This window comes from Tinamus guttatus, unplaced genomic scaffold (genome assembly GCF_059628265.1).
Source record: "Tinamus guttatus ecotype Peru unplaced genomic scaffold, ASM5962826v1 Tinamus_guttatus_pri_ptg000155l, whole genome shotgun sequence".
NCBI lineage: Eukaryota > Metazoa > Chordata > Aves > Tinamiformes > Tinamidae > Tinamus > Tinamus guttatus.
In genome coordinates this window covers 8334596-8358646 of record NW_028288689.1, presented here as the reverse complement: position 1 = coordinate 8358646, position 24051 = coordinate 8334596, and the positions used below count along the sequence as shown (strand labels likewise).

Below are 24051 nucleotides of genomic sequence, written 5' to 3'. Positions count from 1 at the left end.
GTTTAATGTGATAACAAGAAACGTTGTACTCACCAATGCGAGCCCCATCATCCCAGTAAAGCTGACCTTGTGCAAGCTCACTATCATTCAAAGCAACTATAAGTTGCAGCGGATTTTTTCGGCTACGAAAAACAGAATAATTTGTTTCTCATTTGTTGTAATTTACATTACAGATATTGTATGCAGCTTAATTTATCGTTGATTCTAGTCTTCTTGAACAGAAAGCATAAATTTAAAGGAAGCCATGAGAAGGAAACCAAAACGTAGCCATGAGGCTAGTGTGCTATCACACATGTAGATACTCTCGGGGCTGATATTTATATGAAATGGAAGATATTTTGAGGCATGGTACCCACTAAACTAGAAAATTCTACTTTTCCCAGGTTCAACCACGGAATCCAGAAAAAAGCTTCCACCATATAATTAATGTGCAGTTTATTTTCCATAGTTTTAATCACATATTTGCTTTTAAAAACAGAAAATAAACTGAAATTAATTTTTTAATCCTACCTGTAGAAAGTAGTATTAGCCGGGCTTTGTGTAGCAAGGATGTAACCACCTCGGATATGAAGGTTGATAAATTCCAAAGGAGCTGATAAACTTCTGAATTGTCCCCTAACGCCAATATATTCATCCTATAAATGCAGAAGTAAACCAAAACAAAAATTAGTCTTCATGTTGAATCACTCTTTATTTATACTTTTTTTTAAGAATGAAAGTTTATATAATAGTTTATTATATAAACTATATAGTTATAATAAAATAATAGTTTATGTATCTAAATATTAAGATCATTGCCACAAATACTTTTTAAAGTAGAAGAAACTACCTATTTTTAAAGATAAAGTATGAAATTCTGAAAACATAAAATAATGACTTGACCATAACTGTCAGCAACTGAACCAAAGGGTTTAGTCCAGTGAAATAATATTAACTAGTGACAGATGAAGTGACTTCTGATGCCTGCTGTTCCTTCCTCTAAATCCTTCCTAACATTCTGTGAAAGTCTGATGCTGCTAAATCTCTTTTGCCTTCTGCTACTCCAGCATTCTCAGCAAAGAACTAATGTATAACATTCAAGGTTTTAATAAGTCAATGGAAATACTTTAGAATAAAGGCTTTATTCCGCATTTTAATTTACTTTTGCTGTCGTCGTGTTAAAAATATTAAAAGGAGCTGACGTCTTTCAGAAGAAATTAGCCAAGAAGTTGTGATTGCTGCATTGGTAAGAACTGGATAGGAGAGCTGGTTCCCCACCGTCCTCGGCACACCGTGCTGTTGTCTAAACAGCCTTGGTAAGAGCACGCACGGCAGTTTTTAGGATTACTTACAGTGTAGTAGTCATACCAGCGGGCGTTCGGTATGTAAGCATCCACTGTCACAGCGCTCTGGAAGCAAACATTTTCATTTTATGTTTACTAACACAAAATAGGAACTCTAGATAAAGTGACTTTTAACATTTCCAGATACCTAAACACTTAAGTGTTTAAGAAAGACCTACTGATTCCAGTACAGGGCTGATGAGCAGTGCAGGTCCCCACAGAAACTGTCTATATATTTCCCACGTTGTTCTGTCTTCCACAAATCTGCAAGGTAACAAAACTAAGATGTTTGATATTACAAAATGTTTCCCTATTTAAGTTTTTTTTTTTGGGGGGGGGAGTAATTGAATCTACTATTTCCTCAATTTTATTTATGCTACTACTGGTAAATTTAGATTATTATATGCAAAAGATCAGTTTTGCTTGGTGAGTATTAGTAATAGCAAAATTACATACGTGCCAGACTGGAAACCACTATCTAATTTCTAACATTTATTTCTTAGGTACTTTGAGATAATCAAGTCAATATATGAAAACAGTTCAATGCTTGTTAGTGGAAGACAAACATTTAGTTAGACTTCATCATTAATGTTAAAACTTAAACTTTTGCACATAAGGTCTTTTTTGACTAGGTACAAAAAAGTCCTCATGACTTTCATAAACTTGTCTTTTTTAATATAATACAATTTGTTTTTATATATAATTTAATATAATATATTAATATATTTTATATACTCATTATATACAATACATACTAGTATATATTTATATATGTATGTATATTCAATATAATGTGTAAGTTTGGCCAAAATGAGTTATGTTTTTGAGGCCAAGTTCTCACAATTTACATCAAATCCTTGCCTCCCTCTTTTTCTATTTTTCAGCTTAGAAATCTGATCCAGTTGTTTTGCTACATTTGCTTTTTGATTTTACATATGTCCATATGCCTTAATATTTACACATTAATCCTAGATAAGCATATTTTCAAACTGTGAAATATTTTCATACTACGAAGTAGAGAACTAGCGCTGTCAAAATGTGACTTGGTATTGGCACCTTGTATTCTCAGTCTCATGCAAATTTTAAAAGAAAAAATGCTATAATTACTGAGGGAAATATTATTTTTTAGGACTATGGAAATTCATGATTAGTGGAGTATGAAGAGTCACACTTACTCATGGAGCAGAGGGCGGACCACAGTGCTTCCAAGAGCGTGGGCTTCATACATCAATGTGTAGAGATATGGTAACAGGGTGTATCTTATGTTCAGTACGTTTCTGGAAATGTCTTCAAATGTTGAATTCCAGGCAACAGGATCTTGCCTCTAAAAAGAAGGGAATGCCATTATTCAAATCGGATTATTTTGTTTCGAAGCTATGAAAAATAAAATGGGTTAAAGAATTTGCTGTTGTTTATAGTGGTGTATCTCTTTTTTTCACCTTATACTACACCTATAAACTCATATAATCTATAGTAGTAGTAACTCTCAAATGTGCATCAAAATAGCAGCGCATAGCAGAGGAGGTTTATTTGAGCTCTTTCAAACTCCTTTTCTCCTGCCATTCAGAGCACCCTTATTCACTTAGCCTTTAAGAGTAAAGTGGTAGGAAAAACAGTAGGTGTCACTGTCAGCTACAGGCAGGGAAACCAGAAGATTGAGAAGACAAAAAAACAGAATACTTGAAAATATTCCATGCAAACTCAACTGACTTGCTGCTGTACAAGACAGATACATTATCCCTCTATTCTGCAGGGCAAAATTCGACACTTTTTAAAAGATAATGAAGATCTAGTGTGAATGTCAGAGCCCTTTCAGCCTTTATTTAATATATTAAATACATATATTGAGCATTTTGGCAAATTGGGCAAGACCGGAAGCAACGTGATAACCTGGGATCTGTTTGTTTTTGTTTTAACTTCCAGAACGCCTACCAGAAAGTGTGCTGCAACAAGACAAAACACACTATTTTTCAAAAGCAGACTTAAATCCATTAGATTGTGGATTGAATTATTGATATAAAGACCTGCATAAACACTGTACTCTGCCAGACCTTAAGCTTTAATTATATTATAATGATATTTTAGCTATTTTCATCTTTCCCGTTATCTTGTTTTATGAATTTCTGCAATACAGTCCTTAGCCAACACAGTTCTACATTTAGATACTTTTGTTTTCATTTTCTTTAATGAACTATTTTACATAATAAGAAACAAGAAATTCAATGGCTCATAGGGAAAATGTGCGAGATACCATCATTTAAGATACCTGCCGAAGCATCTCATTCCACAGTTCCATGTTCTAATTTGCTGTGAGATCATGAACAAATAAGTATGAGAACATTAAGGTCAGTTTTGGCCCTTTAAAATATATTGCCATAAAAGTGTTGCATTTTAGTTCATTTGAGGGGAGAGACTGGCCTCTTGGTGTGATGTTCTAGCTGCTCTGCTCAAGTACACTGCAAGGGGCACAAGTATTAGCAAAAGCCTCATTCACCTTTGTTCCTTTGCCATTGTGATTCCTTGAAAACGGGTAAAAGGCACCCAGCTGCATCCAGCGAACACACATCTCATACTCTGCGTCGTTAAAGAAGCCACATATATCTGCTCCTGTCTGAAAATTCAGAAAATAATCCGTTTGGGATAGTGTCACAGAATCATGCAGAATGGTTGAGGTTGGAAGGGAGCTCTGGAAACCATCCAGTCCAACCCTCCCCACACACAAGGAGGGTCACCTAGAGCACATTGCACAGGATTGCAGCCAGGCGGCTTTTGAATACCCCCAGAAAAGGAGCCTCCACAATGTGTCTGGGTGACCTGTTCCAATGCTCCGTCACCTTCACAGTCAACAAGTTTTTCCTCATATTTAGATGGACCTTCCGCTGTTTCAATTTGTGGCCATTCCCTCCATCAAAAATAGTCTGGCCCTGTCCTGACACCCTCCTTTAAGGTATTTGTAAACACTGATAAGATCCCCCCTCAGCCTTCTCCTCTCTTCTGTTCTCCAGGCTAAACGGTTCCAGCTCTCAGCCTTTTCTTGTAGGAGAGATGCTCCAGTCTCCACATTTTCCTTGCTCCGGTAGTTCCATGCCCTTCTTCTACTGGAGAGCCCAGAACTGGACACACTAGTCTTGACTTTTATACTGAGTAAAGCTAATATAATAAAAGATAATGACTTTAGCTTACATAAGATACTCCAAAGAGACTGAACTCCATCATGCCTGCAATGAAAAAAATAACACAACAATAAAAACTGTTTTTTAATCTCTGGTAAGATAATGGTTGCATACATAGTAAGTATGGAAATACAAACATTCCTCAGTTTCACCAATATGTCAGGTTATTCCCTTATTGAAGGACAAGAGAGCTGGTACTTCAGAAGTGAACAGATATTGGCAAGAAGGGGCAGGATCACTGGAATGTGGTGAAAAATGAGTCGGGGGGAGACCGTGCGTAGTGAGTAAATACAGCGGCAAATAGACCACTCAGTGCAGGACACGGCCAAAGCCAATTACTGTATAATTGCAAAGAGTTTTATAATAGGCAGTGAAAAGAAAAGGTCAAAAAGGAATTCACTATGAATTCTGACTGCTTAATTGAGTAACTTCAGGTAAAAGCACATGATTATTAAAAGCAAGTAAATCAAGAATAATTCACTGCACTGAAAAAAAAGGAAAAAAGAAAGAAAGAAAAAAAAGGATTACATATCCTTCTCTTTCTGCTTACCAATAATAGATTTAGCGAGCTGATCCCAGGCTGCAGTATTATCACCAAGCCAGTGTCCTGCCCACTTTCCACTACTGGGATATGTTGAACGGGTAACAATAATTCCACGCTCCTTTGTGACATACTGCAAGGCACTAACATTGAAAATAGGAGAAGACAAAAATTACACAAGAACCCAAATAAAAAAGATATTATGCAAGACACTGAAAATGTCTAATGACTTCTCTTGCTATAGCAAAGTGCAGCTATGTTGTTCAAGTAAGTATTACTAGCGTAATACATCCAATCAAGAATTGCTTCGTATTCAGATTCACTCTCATTCTGTAATATACAGAATTAAGCGTTAGCCAGCCTATGCTTAGAAGTGAACATGGAACAGTGCTAAAATGCAGATGTTCAATTAAGGCTAATTACTGGATGAGATTACACATTTTTCCATATTACATGACATGATCCAGGGCACATCGGTCCATTATTGCAATACCAGAAAATTTGCAGCAACAACTGAAAGTAATTACAAAAAAATTCAGGCCAAGAAGCTAGCAAGGGGGAAAATAGTGGTGTCATAAGTATTAAACCTGACAGCACAATATGACTTGCCAAAGTGGTTCCAGAGCAAAAAAATAAGTCTTTTATCTGTAATTATTTCAAAGAAAAGATTATATGAAATAAACAGTGTAGATTTGTCTACAAGAAATCATACTGAATTAGACATTTTCTGCTCTGAGCAGATAACCAGTCTCACAGCTAAAAAAGAACCAATTGAAGTGACATATCAGCATTAGGTAAATTTTGGTCTCCAGAAGTTTAGAGCAAGGGTTAGTAAATATTCCGGAATGATGTGCCAGAGCCAGATTTTTTTCTCTCTCAAGTTAGAAGCAAAAGCATGTATGTGTAAGTGAAGTAAAAGTCAGGCAATGCTACTGGCAAGATACTGTTTAGCAGTATGGCCCTTCCCTCTGCATGCGGCTCCTTGCTCACACTGAGTTCAGAGCACAGGGGCAGCCAGAGACTGGGCCCACAGGAGAGAGAGAGACAAATGAACCTATCAGGATCCCCAGATCATGGTTTTCTTGTGCATTGCTGGCACTTCTAGGGACTTCACAGGGAAAGCAGGAAAGAGCCAGCACGAAGGTAGGACTCCATCAATTGCTTTTCCAGATGTTCTCTTAGAAATAGCATGGGCAAAAAGATGTTATTTATCTTCTGAAAGTCTCACTCTGTGGTATGAGCAGGGATCCTTGGGATACGTTATGGTGAATGTTGTAAGCATCAGTACCTGGACGTGTATGCGTGCTTGCAGTGTTAACAGCATTATGAAAACATATAGCAGGAAAAAGATAGCAATTGTGAAAAGTCTGGGATGCTGGGGGGGCTGGAGGAACTAGGCAGATGTATCCATTTGGTGCAAAGGCTTTTGATTGATTATCCTCTTAGAGACAAGGAAGAGAGGCTGAAATTAAACTTTCATTTGGTTTGCTCTATAAACTCTGCTTTGTAAATTTGCAACTAATATCTGAAATGTGAAGAAAGCATGCATTGTGCATAGAACTGCATATGTACTTAAAGGAACTGAATGTAAAAGTCTGTATGTGAATAAAAGCAATCAAGATGATTACCGTATTCACTTGCAATGATTCTGGCTTTCAAGATTACACAAAAGCCTTGGTTTTAGAGAATAACATTAAGTCAATAACAGGAAGCTACTTGTAACAGGTGGAGAATAGAAATTACATGAGATTATGTAAAAATTTACTGTTCCCATTTAGGTCACATGCTTCTGTGAGCTTTGTGTGCAAATGAATTGCTATTTTGATGATTTAGAATACTTACTGCAACATTTCTCCAAGTATCCAACTGCTTCTCCAATTAGCAAATGAAGAAAAAAAACTTGGAGTTGTGATTTCTTTTTAATAAGGATTTTCTAAACCTTTCAAGTGTGAGAAAATTTGCTTGTGTAGTTTATGATAGTCAATTCTGCTGTAGTGCCTCTCAAAACAGAAAAAAAAATCTTTTTACTTGAGTTCACACTTCATGAACAGAAGAAATGATAATATTCCTCTTTGTGTTAAATTACTGTCTGCTTAAAGAAAAAAAAAGCATTTCATTTGGCTAATAATATTAATAATAATTAATTAATAATATTAATATAATCTTTTCCTATCCTGTCAGCAATATTGTGACTACCTTGGCTGACAATGATGGCTGACACTTAGTCAAAATTTAAGTAGTCTTGATATGTTCTGTAGGTCATTAGTTTAAGGTCATTAGTGGCTGTAAAGAAGTACTGTTCCCTGCATATTCATCAAATTGGAAGTGAAACAAAATTGCCATATTAGAAGTTACCTAAAATAGCCTTGGATATTATTCATTAAGAAACAAATAATAAAGTTCATCTTGGAGCTGAGAAAATAAATTCTTAAAAGGAAATCCTATGGAGACAATTTACATCATTAAAAAAGAACATTTCAGTATGTCCAGAGGTATACAGTGCTACTGCATTGTTTTTCAACCTTCTTAGCACTGGACTCCACTTTTACCTGAACTGAAGAAATGAAGATACTAAAATGAAAATAAAAAAAAATCTAGTCATGCTAAATAAATGGGTGAATGTTTTGGTCTTGACAGTATAGACATAGATAATTCATTTGTAACATATTTTGGAAATAACAAACTTACTCCAGGGTAGGCTTTGTTTGTGACCATCCGTAAAGATTATGGACATCGTAGTGTCTAACTGGAGTACCATCCGAGAGATACTGTTGACCTTCCATGCATAGAGTTTTGGAGTCTAATCCGTCTGATCTAGAGGCTAAATCTAATGGAGAGGAAATGAAAACATTTCTACTTTAATAATTAGCTTCAATAATAATTTCAATTACTGTTAATTTTTATAATCTCTTTTGGTGTTTTCTTTCTTTTTTGTAATTATACTGCCATTTATTTATTTTTATATAAATAACACTGAGTTCTCTGAAATTGCTTGTTCTTAATACTTTTGGGTAGGTATCTGTGTCTGCAAGAATTTTAATAACTCAGTTCTCGATGCCTGTAATGAAGAGACTCAGAAAGTCAACAGAATATATACTAATTCAGAAAACATTTGAAATGTTTGTTAAAATGTCTGTCTCACCCATATAGGCAGAAAACTGGGAGGAATATTCTGAATATTAGCTTTCTGGCAAATCCTGAGGAATGATGCATCATAATTAAAGACAGTGGTAAGCAACAAAAGTATTCTAATAAAGTACTATAATTATTACCAGTACCGCACCACTGCATACCAGTTATTAAGTAAAAGTACATTAAGAATGACAAGTATTTCAAGTGAATCCCTCAAATTACGACTTAAGTTTTCACATATAAATAATTATTCAAGAGAGAAAACATGAGGATATTTCTAATTTTTTACTCGTTAATTTCACCACTTGACTAAGACCAATATGCAAAACTCTGGGAACCACATTCTTGATCATGTCCAAAGCAAAACACTTAGGTATAAAACTCCAGGTATCAAACTCCATAGGCAGGTCACAGAATCATAGAATCCTTATGGTTGAAAAAGACCTTCGAGATTGTTGAGTCCAACTATAAGCCCCTCAACACTCTACCTGTTAAACCATACCCCTAAGTGCCTCTTCTACACAGTTCTTGAACACTGCCAGGGATGGTCGCACCACCACTTCCTTGGGCAGTTCAATGCTTGACTGTTCTTTCCACGTAGAAGTATTTCCTAATATCTGACCTGAACCTCCCCTGGCACCACCTGAGGCCATTTCCTATTGTCCTATTTTTGGTAGTTGTTTTAGAGAAGAGATCGACCCCGGCCTCACTACAACCTCCTTTCAGGTAGTTGCAGAGAGCGATAAGGTGTCCTCTGAGTCTCCTCTTTCCAGAGTAAATAGCCTCAGCTCCCTCTGGACACGCTCTAGCACCTCAATGTCCTTCTTGTAGTGAGGGGCCCAAAACTGAACACAGGATTTGAGGTGTGGCCTCAACAGCCCCGAGCCCAGAGGGACGATCACTTCCCTGCTCCTGCTGGCTACGCTGGTCTTGATACCAGTCAGGAGGCCCTTGGCCTTTTTGGCCACTCGGGCACACTGCTGGCTCCTGTTCAGCTGGCTGTTGACCAGCACTCCCAGATCCTTTTCTGCCACACAGCTCTCCACTCTGATCTTATTCACGGTTCTCATCAAAATAGATAGGATTTAATCTTTGAAAACATAATAATAATTGAAATATTCTTTGAAAACAGAGCTACTTTTATTTAGGAGTTCAATTGTTGCCTTATCTACATTAATCTGTGTCACATATATTATGTAAGAAATTATATATTAACCAAAGTGACCTGAAACTGCTTTGAAGAGTGATCATACTTACATGGCATATAGGGTGGAAAGTTTAGGTCGACATCTCTACAACCAGAAACAGCACCATTAACAAAGCTGGAAGGTTCATTCATGTCCTAAAAACAAAAAGCAAAGCTAATTTGTCTCATTGTACAACATACACTAAATCCTAAATTGCAGAAAAGCAGCATAGTGAAAGTTCTCAGGAACATGAGCAGCTGCATTTTTTGTCTCCCATGCTACATTTTTTGACATAGGTTCACATTTGTACTTGAAAAGAGAAAAGCAGAGGTTTCTCTCAGAGTAGCATTCTAATGTATAATAATTGTAAAGTTTAATTTCTTTATTAAACATATTCTCTGAAAATACAAGGTTACCATGGATCCACATGGAGCCTTGACGCTGGTATTCAACGAATGAATTTCACTATTTCTTATATTTTCTGTGTGGTATCCTTATAACTTCTACTAGGCTCTCAGGTCTCCTTCCTTCTCTTTTAGTCAGTGGGCTGCACAGTGACACTCCACACAGACATGAGCTGCCTCTAAAAGATTGTTCCCATCCTCTTCTCCCATACCTGGACACTGCTTACACTCCTCCGCACAGCTGGTTTGGGAATGGGAACCAGAAAGGGACTGGCTGGAAAACTCTTGGGCCCAGGCCCCAACAGGCCCCAACTCCTTCAGCTTCTTCATCTCACTCTCAGACCAGCCACCTGTAGTGCTGGGCCAGCATGGATGGGTGGTAAGGACGCAGGAAAAGTCCAGGAGAGAGCACAAATAGAGGAATATGGAGCTGCAGCTGATTAAAAGATGAATGCAGTGATGTTTCCCTTCACTAAAAGCTTTCCCTTTTCTTTAAAGACCAACAGAAGGTGGTGCAGTCCTTTCAGAGAAGAGCCTAGAGCTTTAATTCTTCATAAGGAAATGAAGATCCTAATTTAAATTTTTATCTTGTCTGTCAGAAATCAATGGGGCAAAGGGGCTTTTTAAGGGAAGAGGAAGAACAGTAGGCTCTATTCCATGCACCAAAACTCTGCCATTGTGGAGAAAGAAATTTGCCACTCACTGAGGCAGCAAGAATCTAAAGCACCAAACAAAACTGAGGCCTTTAGCTAAAGAGTTCAGGTTCAACTTAGTGCCCTGGTTCCTGGCCCTCCAACAGATTTTTGCATTTTGCTTATCAGCAGCATAACTTCTGAAACTAAATAGGAATGCTGTCATCTGTTGCTTTCTCTACTAGTCTCTGGCAGAGAAAAAAATTATAGCCATGCCATAATTAATTTTGCTACCAATGGCCTTGATACAGTCCCTGTAGTAGGGTGTATTCCAGCACAAGCTGGCCTGCGTGGGATACAGCTGGTGTATCTGCTCGCCAGTATGCCGGTGTGATATTTCTAAGGAGTCTAAAGGAGTGAGATGAACATACTCTACATTTGGGCAGTTTGCTCTAAATATTTAATTTTCTTTTTCAGCAGGCTGATTGAAAATGTTAACTGGAAAATTCTGATTTTCAGGACTAAGTAAAGCATTTCTGTATTAACCAGTATAAATCTGAGGAGAAAATCCCTTATTAACCAAATTCAGAACACACTATATCACTGAATTTTGAAAAGATTGTGTGCATCATCAGTGCCTGCTGTCCTCTGGCAGTAGTGAACAAGAGCAGGCATTACAGAAAAACACCAAATATTCTACTAGATCCCTAGACTTTTCTGAATTTTGTATAGAAGTATATGACTACTTAAAAGGTTTCACAACTAGTGCAATTACATTTGATTTGAGAAGCAAACTAAAACTCTGATTTAACTCATTTTATCTCACGGAAAAAGTGATGGTAAAAAATAGTGGTCTCCTGCTATAAAAGAAGCTTGCATTGTAAACACTGATAGAAGAATAATATCATTATGAAGCAGCTAATATTCAAGTCAAAGGTAAGAAATGAAGTTTTGATAGGAATAATATTTTTAATAGAGAAAATTAGGACAAATAATGATGCTTTAAAAAAAAATCTCTATTAGGCCATTCATAATATTTTAATTTTAAATGTCTGCATCTTTACTTCCTCAGAGACATCAGAACCAAAACTTGATCATATTTTATTGGGTTTTGATAAAGAAAACTCCCAGAAATAGGAAAAAATATGCACTTACAATCCATAAGCCATCGAATTTCAAGCTTCTTGATGCATTTTGTGGATTGCTGTAGCATTCTATGATTTCTCTCTTCCACCATTCAATTGTGGAATTGCGGAAGAAATCTGGGAAAGCAGTATGTGCTCGATAGAGCTGTAAAAGGAGTAGAAAAATAAAATATAGGCATAGGACTGAAAGCTTCACGCTATTAAAATGATGGATTTCTAATTTAAAAAAAAATCACTTTTTTGCTATTTTTTCAGATGTAGCGTGGTAGGACTGACTGAACTGTTTCTCCGTCCTCCTCCTTGGACTAAGTTATACCAGTCAGTTCACTTTATTGTGCTGCATCCTCTCTTTTTGTGTCAATAACCAATCACATCAATCACCTCCACTTGGGTGTCGTGATCCAGTGTCTCATTAACTTCCACATCTGGAAGATCAGGCCAGACCTAGTAGGAAGAAAAACATATTGAAATAATTAAATCATTTTGAATCTAAATGGGTACCAACAGCTAACATCTGAAGCCATATTTACAGCTACATGTTCCAAAGGCAACACAAACTAAAGACATTTCAGTCTGTAGCTTGAATGTCATGTAAATTCTAGAATGAACAAGTCTTTTTTCTGTGGAGTTGAAAATGACATGATACTTATCTGGATACAATATACCTTTACTGTCTTATGGTTTTTAAAAACAATACCTTTCCATATATAATATCATTGCTATCGGGCCATTTTATGAAGACATCATCAGCCACACCTCTTGTGAAAGCCAGGTAATCGGTGTCATTTGCAGCTATGGCTGGATCCTAAAATTGACAGTAATACAATTTTACTTTTGTTCTCAGAAGATAAAAATTTAAATGCTGTTATATATACTCTGGATTCTGCAATGATATATTGTAATTTAAAGCCAGAATTCAACACTGACCAGGATTAGGATAAACCTCATTCCTTCTTGTTTCACTTCATTAATTAGGGCTGGTAATCCAGTGAAGCGTGGACTAAGGGTGAAGTCCATTTGTCGTTCCATATAATCAATATCTGAGTATTGAACATCCTGCAATTAACAAAAACAATAAATGTTTCCCTCTTCCCCACCCCCCTTTTTAAGTCTGTGTTCGTAGTCCCTTATCAAAACTTAGTATCAAACTACTGAATTTTTGAAATGTAAAATTGGAATCTGCTGTAGCATAGAGCTAAGGATAACAGATGAATGCACTTAGGTAACCTAATGGAAAATCCGGTATTAAAATAAGCTTTCATTGCCATATTTATTTTGAAGGTAGATATATATGTGGTAGCAAAAAAAAATCAGATTTGTACCTATATGTGTATGCATATATATTTATGTACATATATAATATACACAGCAACTGCATATATATTACCACACATGGTACAGAAACAGCTGGAATCCATTGTTCCATACTGAAATCCATTTTTGCTAATTACATATAAAATTAAGTGGCACTTTAAATTAAAAGTATATTTTTGTTAAGTCTATGTGCTTTTGTGACATTCCAAGCAACAAACCATGCCAAAACATAACTGTCTCATAACAGAATAATGCACAGTATCAGTGACTGCTTAACTTTCCCTCCTTGTTTTTCCTGTAAATCCTATTCCTTCACACCTTGCACTGTAAGAGTCAATGACTGTCTAAATGGTTCTTTGATGTGCATGTGTGAAAATGATATGGCCATTTTGTGAAAAATCTTAAATTCAGAAGATCTCCTTTACCCCAGGAAGCTGACTTGGATTTTGGAGGTGGAAGGCCAGATTCAAATAGCCATACTCCAAAGACAAAACCAAACCCATCCCCACTGCAAATGCTGTATTCTCTAAGCCACTGGCCAACACTACATATACTAAAATACTAAAACACTGTTCTGATTGAGCCATGTTTTGAAAGAAAAGGCTTTTTTTTAGTGGAAAAAGAAGCTCATATGCACAACCTTGATAGGACCTGACCCAAGAATTCCCATGTGTGATACAAGTTTCTGCAGTCTCCAAGATCTTAAATCCTAAAAGTAGGCCTGTGTAAGACTATTTTTCTACCTAATTCACTGGCTTCTGAAAATTGCATTCTTGAATGCCTTCCTCACAGTATGAAAGGGCTAAAGGACCACAGGGGACCTCAACAGCTCTGAAGCTGAACGTGCAATTAGGCAGATGGTTAGTGCTATAGTACTCAGACGCATGGTAACTAAGCATGCCTTTAAGAGATAGACCATTAAGTTTATAGAAATGTTTTGATATGGCATAAAACAGATACTGCCCTCTCTTCTTCTATGGCTGTGTTTTTTACTGCTTTAAATTTGACAGTAGTCTGAATCCAGAAGTTCAAGATCATCACAAACGTTAACCACTATCAACATACATAGGGTATTTGAGCTGCCTTCATTGCAGACACGAGTTCAGCAATTTCAGAGTCATTACTGTATCCATAGCGACATAGCTGGAACCCCAAGGACCAGTAGGGTGGCATGAATGGTCGTCCAACCAGCTGGAACCAAATAAAAAAGAATATTTTTGGCAAATAAGTGAAAAAAAAACCAAAACAAAAAACAAATAAACAAAGAAAAACTCCCAAAATATACAGTTCCAGATTGTAATAGAAGAAGAAAACGTACTGCAGTGTATTCCTGAACAACAAGCTCTGGTGTTGGGCCCAAAACCATGTAGAAGTCCAGAATTCCTCCAATTGTGCGATATGTCAAAGCAGGAGTTGGCTGGAATGTCACGTCTGAAAATGGAGGAAGTGAAATAAGGAAATGCATGCCTGGATAAGCCACTGTTGCCAATAAGTAAATGAATAAATAAATAAAACATTAAGAAAATAAAGTTTTTGTTTTACCCATTGCATTACTGTTAAGCAAGAGAACTCCATGGGCATTGCCATCTTCTTCCATAGCCATGTAGAATGGCTGAAAACCATATGAATTCAACTTATACTGCAAAAGAAAAACTGTTTTCTATTGGAGAAATACCACAAGCATTCACTTTATAACATCTACTAATAAAGTTAATAAATGATCAGAAACACAACTGCTGAATATTCAACAAATAAAATTAAAAATCATAAAAAGGTAATTATTTAAATTCTTAGAAAACATCATTTCCACTTCACATTTTGAGGTCAGTCTGATTCAGACTCCTTCAAGGAGAAGGCAAATGTATTAATGCCTATTAAAAAATCACTAATACGCAATTTTCTTCTTTTCAAACATTAGTAGGTAAACCTTATTTTTCATTTACATTTCAAAACCTGAACTGGAAATTATAGATATCATATGGCACTGTTATTTCAGTATTAATTCCCTGAAAACTGAAGGCATTGTGTTATGCAGACAATCATACATTCATACACATAGGCATAGAATCTTTGATTTACTTCTGTAAGTCCTACTTTGAGTCCCACTGATTTGTGGGATTTTGCCTAACACAAGCCTAACACAAGCCTAGTTTTCAGAATAATTCAGAATAAGTGTATATATAAAAAGAGCATCAATGTGCTGATATTTCTAACTCGTTTATTGTCATCCATTATCTGATTCAGGCAAAGTCAGATGGTTTGTAGGTCATGGCTGTTTTTTTTTCTAACTGCAGCTACTGAAAAAACATTGATAATATAAACCTCGATAAATGAGACTGAAGCTAATAATGTGTCTGGTACCCACTGACTCCCAGTGGACTTTAAATCCCTACTGTAGATTAGATTCACTGATCACTAATATTGGTCACTGTAATCATAAGAAAGGACTACAGACTCAAAGACATTAAGGATGATCTTTATATTATTGGAACGTCATTGGTGCAGAAACGTTGGCAAATTCTCCCTTGGGTGATAGATCACAACTAGACACTCAATAGAGATTGGTACGAAGCAAAAAGTGTCCAAATACTCAGAAATCAAAATTGAAATTTGTTTCCACTTACTCCAGGAGGCTGGTCTCTTGAGAACATTCCCCAGGTATGCCAGTTCATATCGTGTCGAAATGTGGTATGTTCAGTTTCACCAAAACCATATATATATTGGGATGGCAAGCGGGTAGATATCTGAAGGAACATGTCGCTGAATGTGAAAGTTGGTAGCTGAGAATCCCAACTAAAACAGAAAAAGTAAGAAAAAAAATAAAATAAAAAACAAATATAGATGTTTTCAGTGTTGTGTGCAACTGAGAGCCAACCTTCTTTTTCAGGAAAGTGTGAATATATTTCACACTTCACCATTCATCATCTATTCATCCTTGGTGCTGTATGTGATACAGTAAAAAAAAAAAAGATTTTCTTTTTAAGGGTTTAATGGACTCTTTTTTTTTTGTACAGATTATTTGAAACATTATTTGCAAATCAACTTCATTATTGTTAAAAACTGAATTACAATCTGATTGTTCAGGGGACTGAACTATGGCTTGAATAATTACTCTGGTTGGCAAAAAGGAATTCAAAAATCCAGTTCAGTTTTAATTACACGAAGGAATGAAATAAAGCATTTTTATTTGGAAGCAAAACCTAGGAGATATAGTGGTTAACTATGGTTGCAATCTGCTTTCTAGTTCTGACTTTATTAAGAAGTGAAACGCCTCCTAGATTTATTAATTGTCATGTTACTAAAACCCATCTGCAAACTAGCTGAGACATAATTTTCTTCTATTTTGTATTCCTAGCCTTCCCTCCACCACTGCTCACCCCCTCCAAAAAAAACCCAATAAATGAACAAAGCCCCTTTGTAAAAAAAATACTGTTTTCACCCAAGGAAAATATTAGAAGTATAGAAAATTGTTGCGTTTCCTAGATAATTGAAAAGTGTACACAAACCAGCCCTTCGAAATGTCTATGTCCTGTACTTTGAAATGATAGAGGACTTCTAGGATGTGCCAGACTATGAGATGACAGTGAAATACCTTAGCCAAGTCGAGAAAAAGACAGGATCTTTCTCAGGTCACATTCTGCATCTTCCCTTGCGTAAATATTCTTAGACACACACAAAGACCAAGCAATCCCTGCTTGCTATATGACAGACATACTATCCTATTAGATGGGTAGAAGAATTAGTCTCAGGACATTTAAAACACGCCAGACAATAAAGTGGTATGGTTTGGAAACAGCTAGCAAAAATAAATGAAATAATAATAATAATAATAAAAAAACATGGCTTACATAACTGTCCCTGTGCTTTTGCGTCGAACCTGGATACCAAATGGTTTTCTGTGAACTGACACTTCATAAAGTCGATTCTCAGCTGTGCTCGTTGGGGAGCTAGGGAGATTTAGCGGTACGGGAACCTCATATCGTTTGTTCTGGTAATCATAAATCTGTGGATGAAAAATTACATGAAACACTTGCAAAGAAAACATCCGGAAAGAGACATATTTTCAAGAATTCAAGATAATATTTGAAGTATTATTCCTGCATTTATTAAAGACTGATAGAAATGGGACTATAGACTGGCAGATTCACAGTCTTTCATAGAGACTTGTTCAGAACCTTGTCAATATTAATAAGTAATTTGAATCAATTGAAAAGAATACAGAAAACAGTTGAGAAAATTTTCTGAATTGAGTATTTATGTGTGTTTGTGTTTTTTTTTCTGTAATTTCCTCAAAATCTTAAGGTTTTGTTTTGGACCAGGAGTGATTATTTAGTTATTTTAGTTTGTCTTTTAGCCATCTTTAAGAGCTTCTTTTTTTTTTCAAGTTTTCTGTATTCTATAAGCTTGACCTAAGTTAAATCAAAAATGTATAAAATTTTAGAGTAGTTATATTAACGGTATAGTAATAAATTATAAAGTATTATAGATTTTAGAAATAAGAAGAATGGTTAAGAAGAAAAAATACAACTATAGTAAAACTTATTGATAATTGTATCTGCATCCTAATGAGATATCTTTAGTTCTAAAGTTGTTTCTTGACATTACATGTATACATTGACATTATATCCTTGACTCATATAATCAAAAGTTCTTACCAGGGAAAAGATATGTGCTAAGAGGTAAGAGTTCCAATATCCAGATAATATAAAATTGACTTAAAACATTATCTTGGTAAATAAAATACACCAGTGGAATAACATAAACTTGGAGAAATTTCAGAGCAAGATTACCTTAAACTGCAGCATGTTGTTGTCATGATATTTCACCTCCAAGAGAAGTGTTCCAATAGGTAAAGTTGAATTTTCATAAGCTTTGGTATTAATATTGTTTAAGGTGAGGTTAGCTGTCAGACCTGATGAAGTATATTTTACATCTTCAACAGAGTAACTGTTGTCAGAACTATAATAACAGTAGGGAATGGACAAGTCTGAGGTTACTTCCTGCAAATGGAAATACATTGATAATTGTTAGGTTTTATAGTAAAATCCCCTCTCCCCAAGTGCAATATGCCTATGTATATATGTCCCACTAATGGACCTTCCTCCTGAACAGCCAGAGAGAGTAAGGATGATGCTGACTGTGCTGAATGTGAGTGTTAAGGGTCTGTCCATGTTGATCTGTGTGGTAAAGATATGTCTGTAAATATGTATACATATACACATTGTGTGGTAAAGATATGACTGTAAATATGTATACATATACACATTCATGCATACACACACACAAAGTGCTGTTTGCCTACTGGGAATGCAATCTCAGCTTCACTACTGTCTGGGTCTGGCGATAAGCAGCTGTGGCATCTTTGCATATCAGGCTACCAGGCACGGCCTCCTTACCTAACACATAGCCTGTTTTAACTAGGTATCTATTTAATGTAGAATTTTGTCAAAAACTTAATGCTATTATAGAACAATTACAGAAGTAATACTGAACTCAATAATCCCTATGCTAATTCAGATGGGGTTAAACAGTTCTGCTAAGGCTGTAGAATTAGCCTGGTGAGTGAAATGTATCCTCAAAGGAAAGATGGCTTTATATTTTCTGTATCTGTGATCTGCACCTCAAACCCATGAAAAAGACCTTTAGGCTTGATCTGATGATACTCCTAAAATTTCCTGTCTTCTAATTTCAATGCCACATGATCTCTGAACCTCTGTATGCCTTCAAGAGGCCCCAGATTCCTTAGTTATCCAGGTGACGTCCAATGAGACCTTTTCATAAGCTTTCATATTTCTTTGTTCATATAGACTAATGTTAAAATAACCATTAAAAATTGCATCCTATTTATTTAGGATCTCCCAAGTCCAAGATCAAAATAAATTTCATTTTTCTTCTGTAATTGAATGTAAATACTCAAAACAGTTATTCTGAGGTTAGACACGCTGATGTAGGTTAGTGCATTAGCCTTTCACTTCTCAATACTTACCAGCAGTCCTGTCTAGCTCTACAAATGAAACTATGCTGTCTAATCATAGAATCATAGAATCATAGAATGCTTAGGGTTGGAAGGGACCTCTAGAGATCATCTAGTCCAACCCCCCTGCATACGCAGGGACACCTAGAGCACGTGGCACAGGACTGCATCCAAGCGGGTTTTGAAGATCTCCAGAGAAGGAGACTCTACAACCTCTCTGGGCAGCCTGTTCCAGTGCTCTGTCACCCTCACTGTTAAGAAATTTTTCCTTAAGTTCCTATGGAATTTTTGATGTTTCAGTTTCCGGCCATTTCCTCTAGTCCTATCAGTGGCCACCACTGAAAAGAGACCATCCCCGTCCTCTGCACTCCCTCCCTTGAGGTATTTATAGACACTGATTAGATCCCCTCTCAGCCTTCTCTTCTCCAGGCTGAACAGGCCCAGCTCCCTCAGCCTCTCCTCATAGGGCAGATGTTCCAGGCCCCTGATCATCCTTGTGGCCCTGCGCTGGACTCTCTCCAGCAGCTCCACATCCCTCTTGTACTGTGGAGCCCAGAACTGGACACAGTACTCCAGATGCGGCCTCACCAGGGCTGAGTAGAGGGGCAGGATCACCTCCCTCGACCTGCTGGAGATGCTCTTCTTAATGCAGCCCAGGATTCCATTGGCCTTCTTGGCCACAAGGGCACACTACTGCCTCATGGTCAACTTATCATCCACCCTGACACCCAGGTCTTTCTCTGCAGAGCTGCTCTCCATCTTCCAACTTAAGCAAGTATTTAAAATGTATCCAGTTCATAAGTGTGGCAGACTGTGATTTCTCACAATGAGATATTTTCAAATATCCAAAATTACAAAAACATTTCTAATAGTATAATAAAAATATCGTATGGTAAAATTGCACAATAATAATATTTATGGAAATTCAACCATTTCAGCTGCCTTTTGCCAGAAGCAATGGCAAAATGGCTAATAGAATTTTGGACTTCACACAGAGGATATATCCAAACTTTGAAATTTGGATTTTTTGAATCATAAAATAATTTAACTTGAGGAAGGACTCTAAAGATTATCCTTGCAAGGTTACACTGATGACATGGATCTTTCTCCATGTGACATCCAGAAATAAAGCTATCCAATAAATATCTTTGCTATTGGTATCTAGATCTATCCGAGAGACAGGAATGCAAACAGTTAACACCACAAAAAGATTAAATTTACCTGATACTCAATATTGTGAGATTCATATTGTATTCCACAGGAATCAATTTTAATTGAAATGTGTTTCAATTAGTATGCAAGATAAAATCAAAAAGCAAAATAAAAACAAAAACAGAGAGGTTATAGTTGCAGTTAAGAGCTGCATGAAGATGTTGATCTCAAGGCTATTCTACTTTTATAGCTCTTATATTATTTGGCATCATCTGTCAAAAAAACCATTTGCCCCTTTATTTTGAATGTATTTTGGGAGATTAAATGGTGCTGAAAGACATTCTAGTTTCAGTGAAGTAAATATAGCTACTAGTACAGGTGGACCAATGACCATAGTCTGCCAAGCTGCCTTTTTTCACTGTAACAATTTAAAAAAAACCAAAGCTATGATTCTTAAAATGCCTTTTCTCATTTGGTTTAGACAAATCGTTTTTCCTTACACTCCAGATGCAGCCAAGTTGTTCACATTTTTCTTTTGTTGAATCTGGACTCGGATGGCAATCAAATCTTTCATTGACAGTGAATTCCTGAGTCCATTCTAATGAGTAGGATTTTCCCAATTCAAGCTGAAGTCCTCTTATATGAGCGACCTATGCACATCAAACAATGAGCAGTTATTAAATTCTACTTCATGTCAATGTTTTTTTGAACCTGCAGAAGTGGAGAACTGCAGAAATGATAAGCTGTCCTATGTAATCACAAATATCTTAGTGTTTGTCCTGCAGTGTTAAACGTTTTATTTTTACAAATGTATGTACTTGAAATTCATGCACATAAGATATAAAAAAAAGGGCTCACCTCCTATATTCTTTGGAAGCACACAAGGAATAGAGTTAAGTTCACAGCTCCTTAGCCTTTTGAAGTTCAGTGTAAGTGGTCGGGAAAAATTAAAATACTTTGACTTTAAATAACTTAAGTAATCTTGTAATGATTAGAGACCGCATACACTGAAGGTTCAAACCAATGTCCCCACTACCCTTAAGGTGGCAAAGCCTTTTCCTGAAAACTCCCCACAAGCAGCATCATGCTTGCTTGCGTAGCACATCCATTCTCTGCATTGCTGCTGCTGTGTATTTGTCCTCTCAGAAATGCTGTCTAAATGATAAATGAAGTGTCAAAACCGTACTTCACATTCTTTTTTAATTTAATCATGGCTTCAAAGAATCAATACAAATGTAAATATTATTTTGCCCAATAAAACTATTCCACTCCTTATACATCAAACATAGCTGCACAAATAAATGTTTGTAAATGTACACTAAACTTTGTGTTGCACAGACTGAAGCAAAACTGAGATCCACTGTCCATATTGTTGAGTTTAATGTAATTGCACTTCTGTAATAAAATATATAGCATATTCTATGGAATCTGCAATATTACTGAATACTACCCTTTGTAATATGTTAAATAAAGCTGGTACAACTCCAGAGCTATTTAATTCCAGTTTTTCTTTTATTATTTACCTTATTTGCAGGATAATAGGTGATATTAGGTGAAGAACTTATCACAACATTGTTTTGAGATACAGTAACAGACGTTAGTTCCTGGGCCAATCCCAAAATTCTAATTTCTTCAAACTCCAAGTTGTTTGGATCATTGTAATTGTTATTTATAACATTCATTTGTAGAACATTCTGAGGAATAATACAATAATCCCATTATATTTAAAAAAAAATCACAATTGAACTTTGAATGACATTTCATTTTCCTCATTTATTCTTGGCAGTGCATTATAAACTAAGTCTTTTCCTTTGTGTATTTCGTCTTTTTTGTTATTATTGCTATTTGTTATTTTTGCTATTGTTATTAAAGCTACAAAATGTTTTATGCATTCTACATAATATGCTTCATACTTGCATTTCAGCTTCCTTTTTGCTTTCAGAAATAAGAAAAAAGGTAACTGGTGTCTGTGATAGCGCAGCATACCTACTCTACTGGAATCTTGCTAGTGAGAGATCGCTAATATTACAACTGAAAGACAACATTCAGAGATCATGCTATAGCAAAGCTAGGCCCTGTTCAGTTACATTGCACAGTATCAGATTAATGACACATTGATGATGGTATAGATCAGTCATATATGCCATTATGTATCTGAGCATTTACATCAGCTTTCATTCACTGTAAACCTTCAGCAACATTACAGACAACTGATAATTCAATTACAGTAGACCCAAGCTCTAACATTAAGCTCTAATATGCAGAGTATGGACAGATATGTGCAGAAAGAAAAATAAATTTATGAATTTGTTCTCACTTTTATTCCCACATTTCCCTTTCCATATTCCCATGCATTCTATCTGAATTGTTGCCCTCTTTTTTCAACATGGCAAGGGAAATAACAACTTCAGCAGATAGTATTTTAATACATATATTATTTGGAAACCTTGTAATATGAATTTTCCAAGCAACATGGAATATAAAAGCTACACAGACTTTACTTTGCCAGATGCAATTCCTGCTTGAGAATACATAAATAAAAATAATGAAGTGGATTCTGGGAGTTCAGACATTTTTCTCTCTCTCACTAGAGAAATTCAGCTAAATTTTACAGTCAAAGCATTCATTCAGCTAAATTTTACAGACAATTATTTTTTTCAGTTTTATAACTTTCTGGAATCACAAACAATACAATCACTATGATTCCAAAAAGTTTCACATTCTGTTTTAACTGCCATGGATGCTTTATAGTTCTTTCTCTATAAATTTTCATGCTAAGTTTACTTTGTGACAGGAAGTAGGGATTATTTAGATACTAAATGTAATCAGGAAAATAAGAGGCAAATAAAAGATTTAAACTCCATCAGATGACAATATTTTGAAAATGATACCTCTTAGACTTAATTAAATATTTCTTAATAAATAGTGTGGGAGAGGGGAAAAGGATACCCTTAGAAGATATTATTGATTAAAACTGAAAATGAAAACAAGATTCTTTAAAAAATACTTACATTGGAAACTTTGAACTCATAAACAATATAAGTTTCACTGTCAACAGTACCTAAAAGGTGGAGAAAAAATTACAGCTGCAGTGCAGAATCGAAGGCATTGAAAACAGCACAGTGTTTCAGGTAGAGACCAATATACTACTAATTATTATTATCATTATATTTGCATTCAGAAACTACCATTAAGATTGCTATTCCACCGAACAAATGCAGCATAAACTGCAAAATATTAATATTTTGGCCATCATAGTTATTTAGTCTGCTCACCAGTTGATTCTCCATCATCCCAGAATAACTCCCCAGAAGCTTCATTATTGTCATCCAGTGCAATTATAAGTCCCATAGGATTCTTTCGGCTATAAGAAAGATTATATATCTTAGATGTTCAAGAAATAAACAGTCTTAATTGTTAATATTAAAAATACAAACAGGGATGCAGAAATTTAAGAATTGTTTTCTATTAGCCCTTGATTGCTCAAGGTTTTCATGTCCAATAATTTTCATGCAAATGAATTAAAATACATGACAAACTTACAAAATGTTACATGTCCACATACACACACACACGCACCCACACAGACAAATCTGTAGTTAATTACAGGATATCTTATGCTGTAAGGTGTGTAAGTGTGTTGTGACTGGCAGTAATTTCCAAATTTCGAAGTGCATATACTAAATATGACAGTCTTCTGCTTCTTTGCAAGCTGACAGTCCTGAGTCCATTCTTCAAATTATATTTCAAGTCACTTTAGTCAAAAAACATTCATTCTTAAAATTTACCTTGCATCTGTTGAGTTAGCTGGTTGTTGAAAAGGGAACACGTAGCCTCCTCTCAAATGAAGTCCCATTTTGTCTATTGGTAAGTACATATCAATCCACTGTTTTCTCCATGAGATTTTTGCTCCCTTATTAACAAGGATGCAAAAGTGAATGAGTATGTTGCATTACTCACTGACATGAATGCTGTTCTAGAGTCTGAGCTTCAGCTTAATTCTTCCCTTTGGTAAAAAGTTTAAGTTACGTAAATACCCCTAAAATTGCCAGAAGTCACAAAACTAAAATAGTCA

The 24051-nt window shown here is 35.9% G+C and overlaps 1 protein-coding gene across 2 annotated transcripts in view; it reads right to left on the bottom strand.

Annotated features, from left to right (window-relative positions):
* LOC104564677 (maltase-glucoamylase) overlaps positions 1-24051 on the bottom strand; it is a 63961-nt gene that overhangs the window by 3462 nt on the left and 36448 nt on the right. For both annotated transcript variants that reach the window (XM_088522668.1, XM_088522667.1), the window contains exons 20-44: positions 23765-23889; positions 23252-23340; positions 22988-23037; positions 21500-21670; positions 20477-20626; positions 17641-17850; positions 16699-16853; positions 15475-15643; positions 14393-14489; positions 14169-14281; positions 13916-14041; positions 12464-12592; positions 12234-12341; positions 11918-11980; positions 11547-11681; positions 9426-9510; positions 7725-7863; positions 5046-5179; positions 4506-4540; positions 3817-3933; positions 2498-2646; positions 1502-1586; positions 1332-1388; positions 511-635; positions 34-122 (exon numbers count right to left, since the gene is read on the bottom strand). In XM_088522668.1, the coding sequence (XP_088378794.1) occupies positions 34-122; positions 511-635; positions 1332-1388; positions 1502-1586; positions 2498-2646; positions 3817-3933; positions 4506-4540; positions 5046-5179; positions 7725-7863; positions 9426-9510; positions 11547-11681; positions 11918-11980; positions 12234-12341; positions 12464-12592; positions 13916-14041; positions 14169-14281; positions 14393-14489; positions 15475-15643; positions 16699-16853; positions 17641-17850; positions 20477-20626; positions 21500-21670; positions 22988-23037; positions 23252-23340; positions 23765-23889 (2905 nt within the window). The remainder of the gene's footprint in view (positions 1-33; positions 123-510; positions 636-1331; positions 1389-1501; positions 1587-2497; positions 2647-3816; positions 3934-4505; positions 4541-5045; positions 5180-7724; positions 7864-9425; positions 9511-11546; positions 11682-11917; positions 11981-12233; positions 12342-12463; positions 12593-13915; positions 14042-14168; positions 14282-14392; positions 14490-15474; positions 15644-16698; positions 16854-17640; positions 17851-20476; positions 20627-21499; positions 21671-22987; positions 23038-23251; positions 23341-23764; positions 23890-24051) is intronic.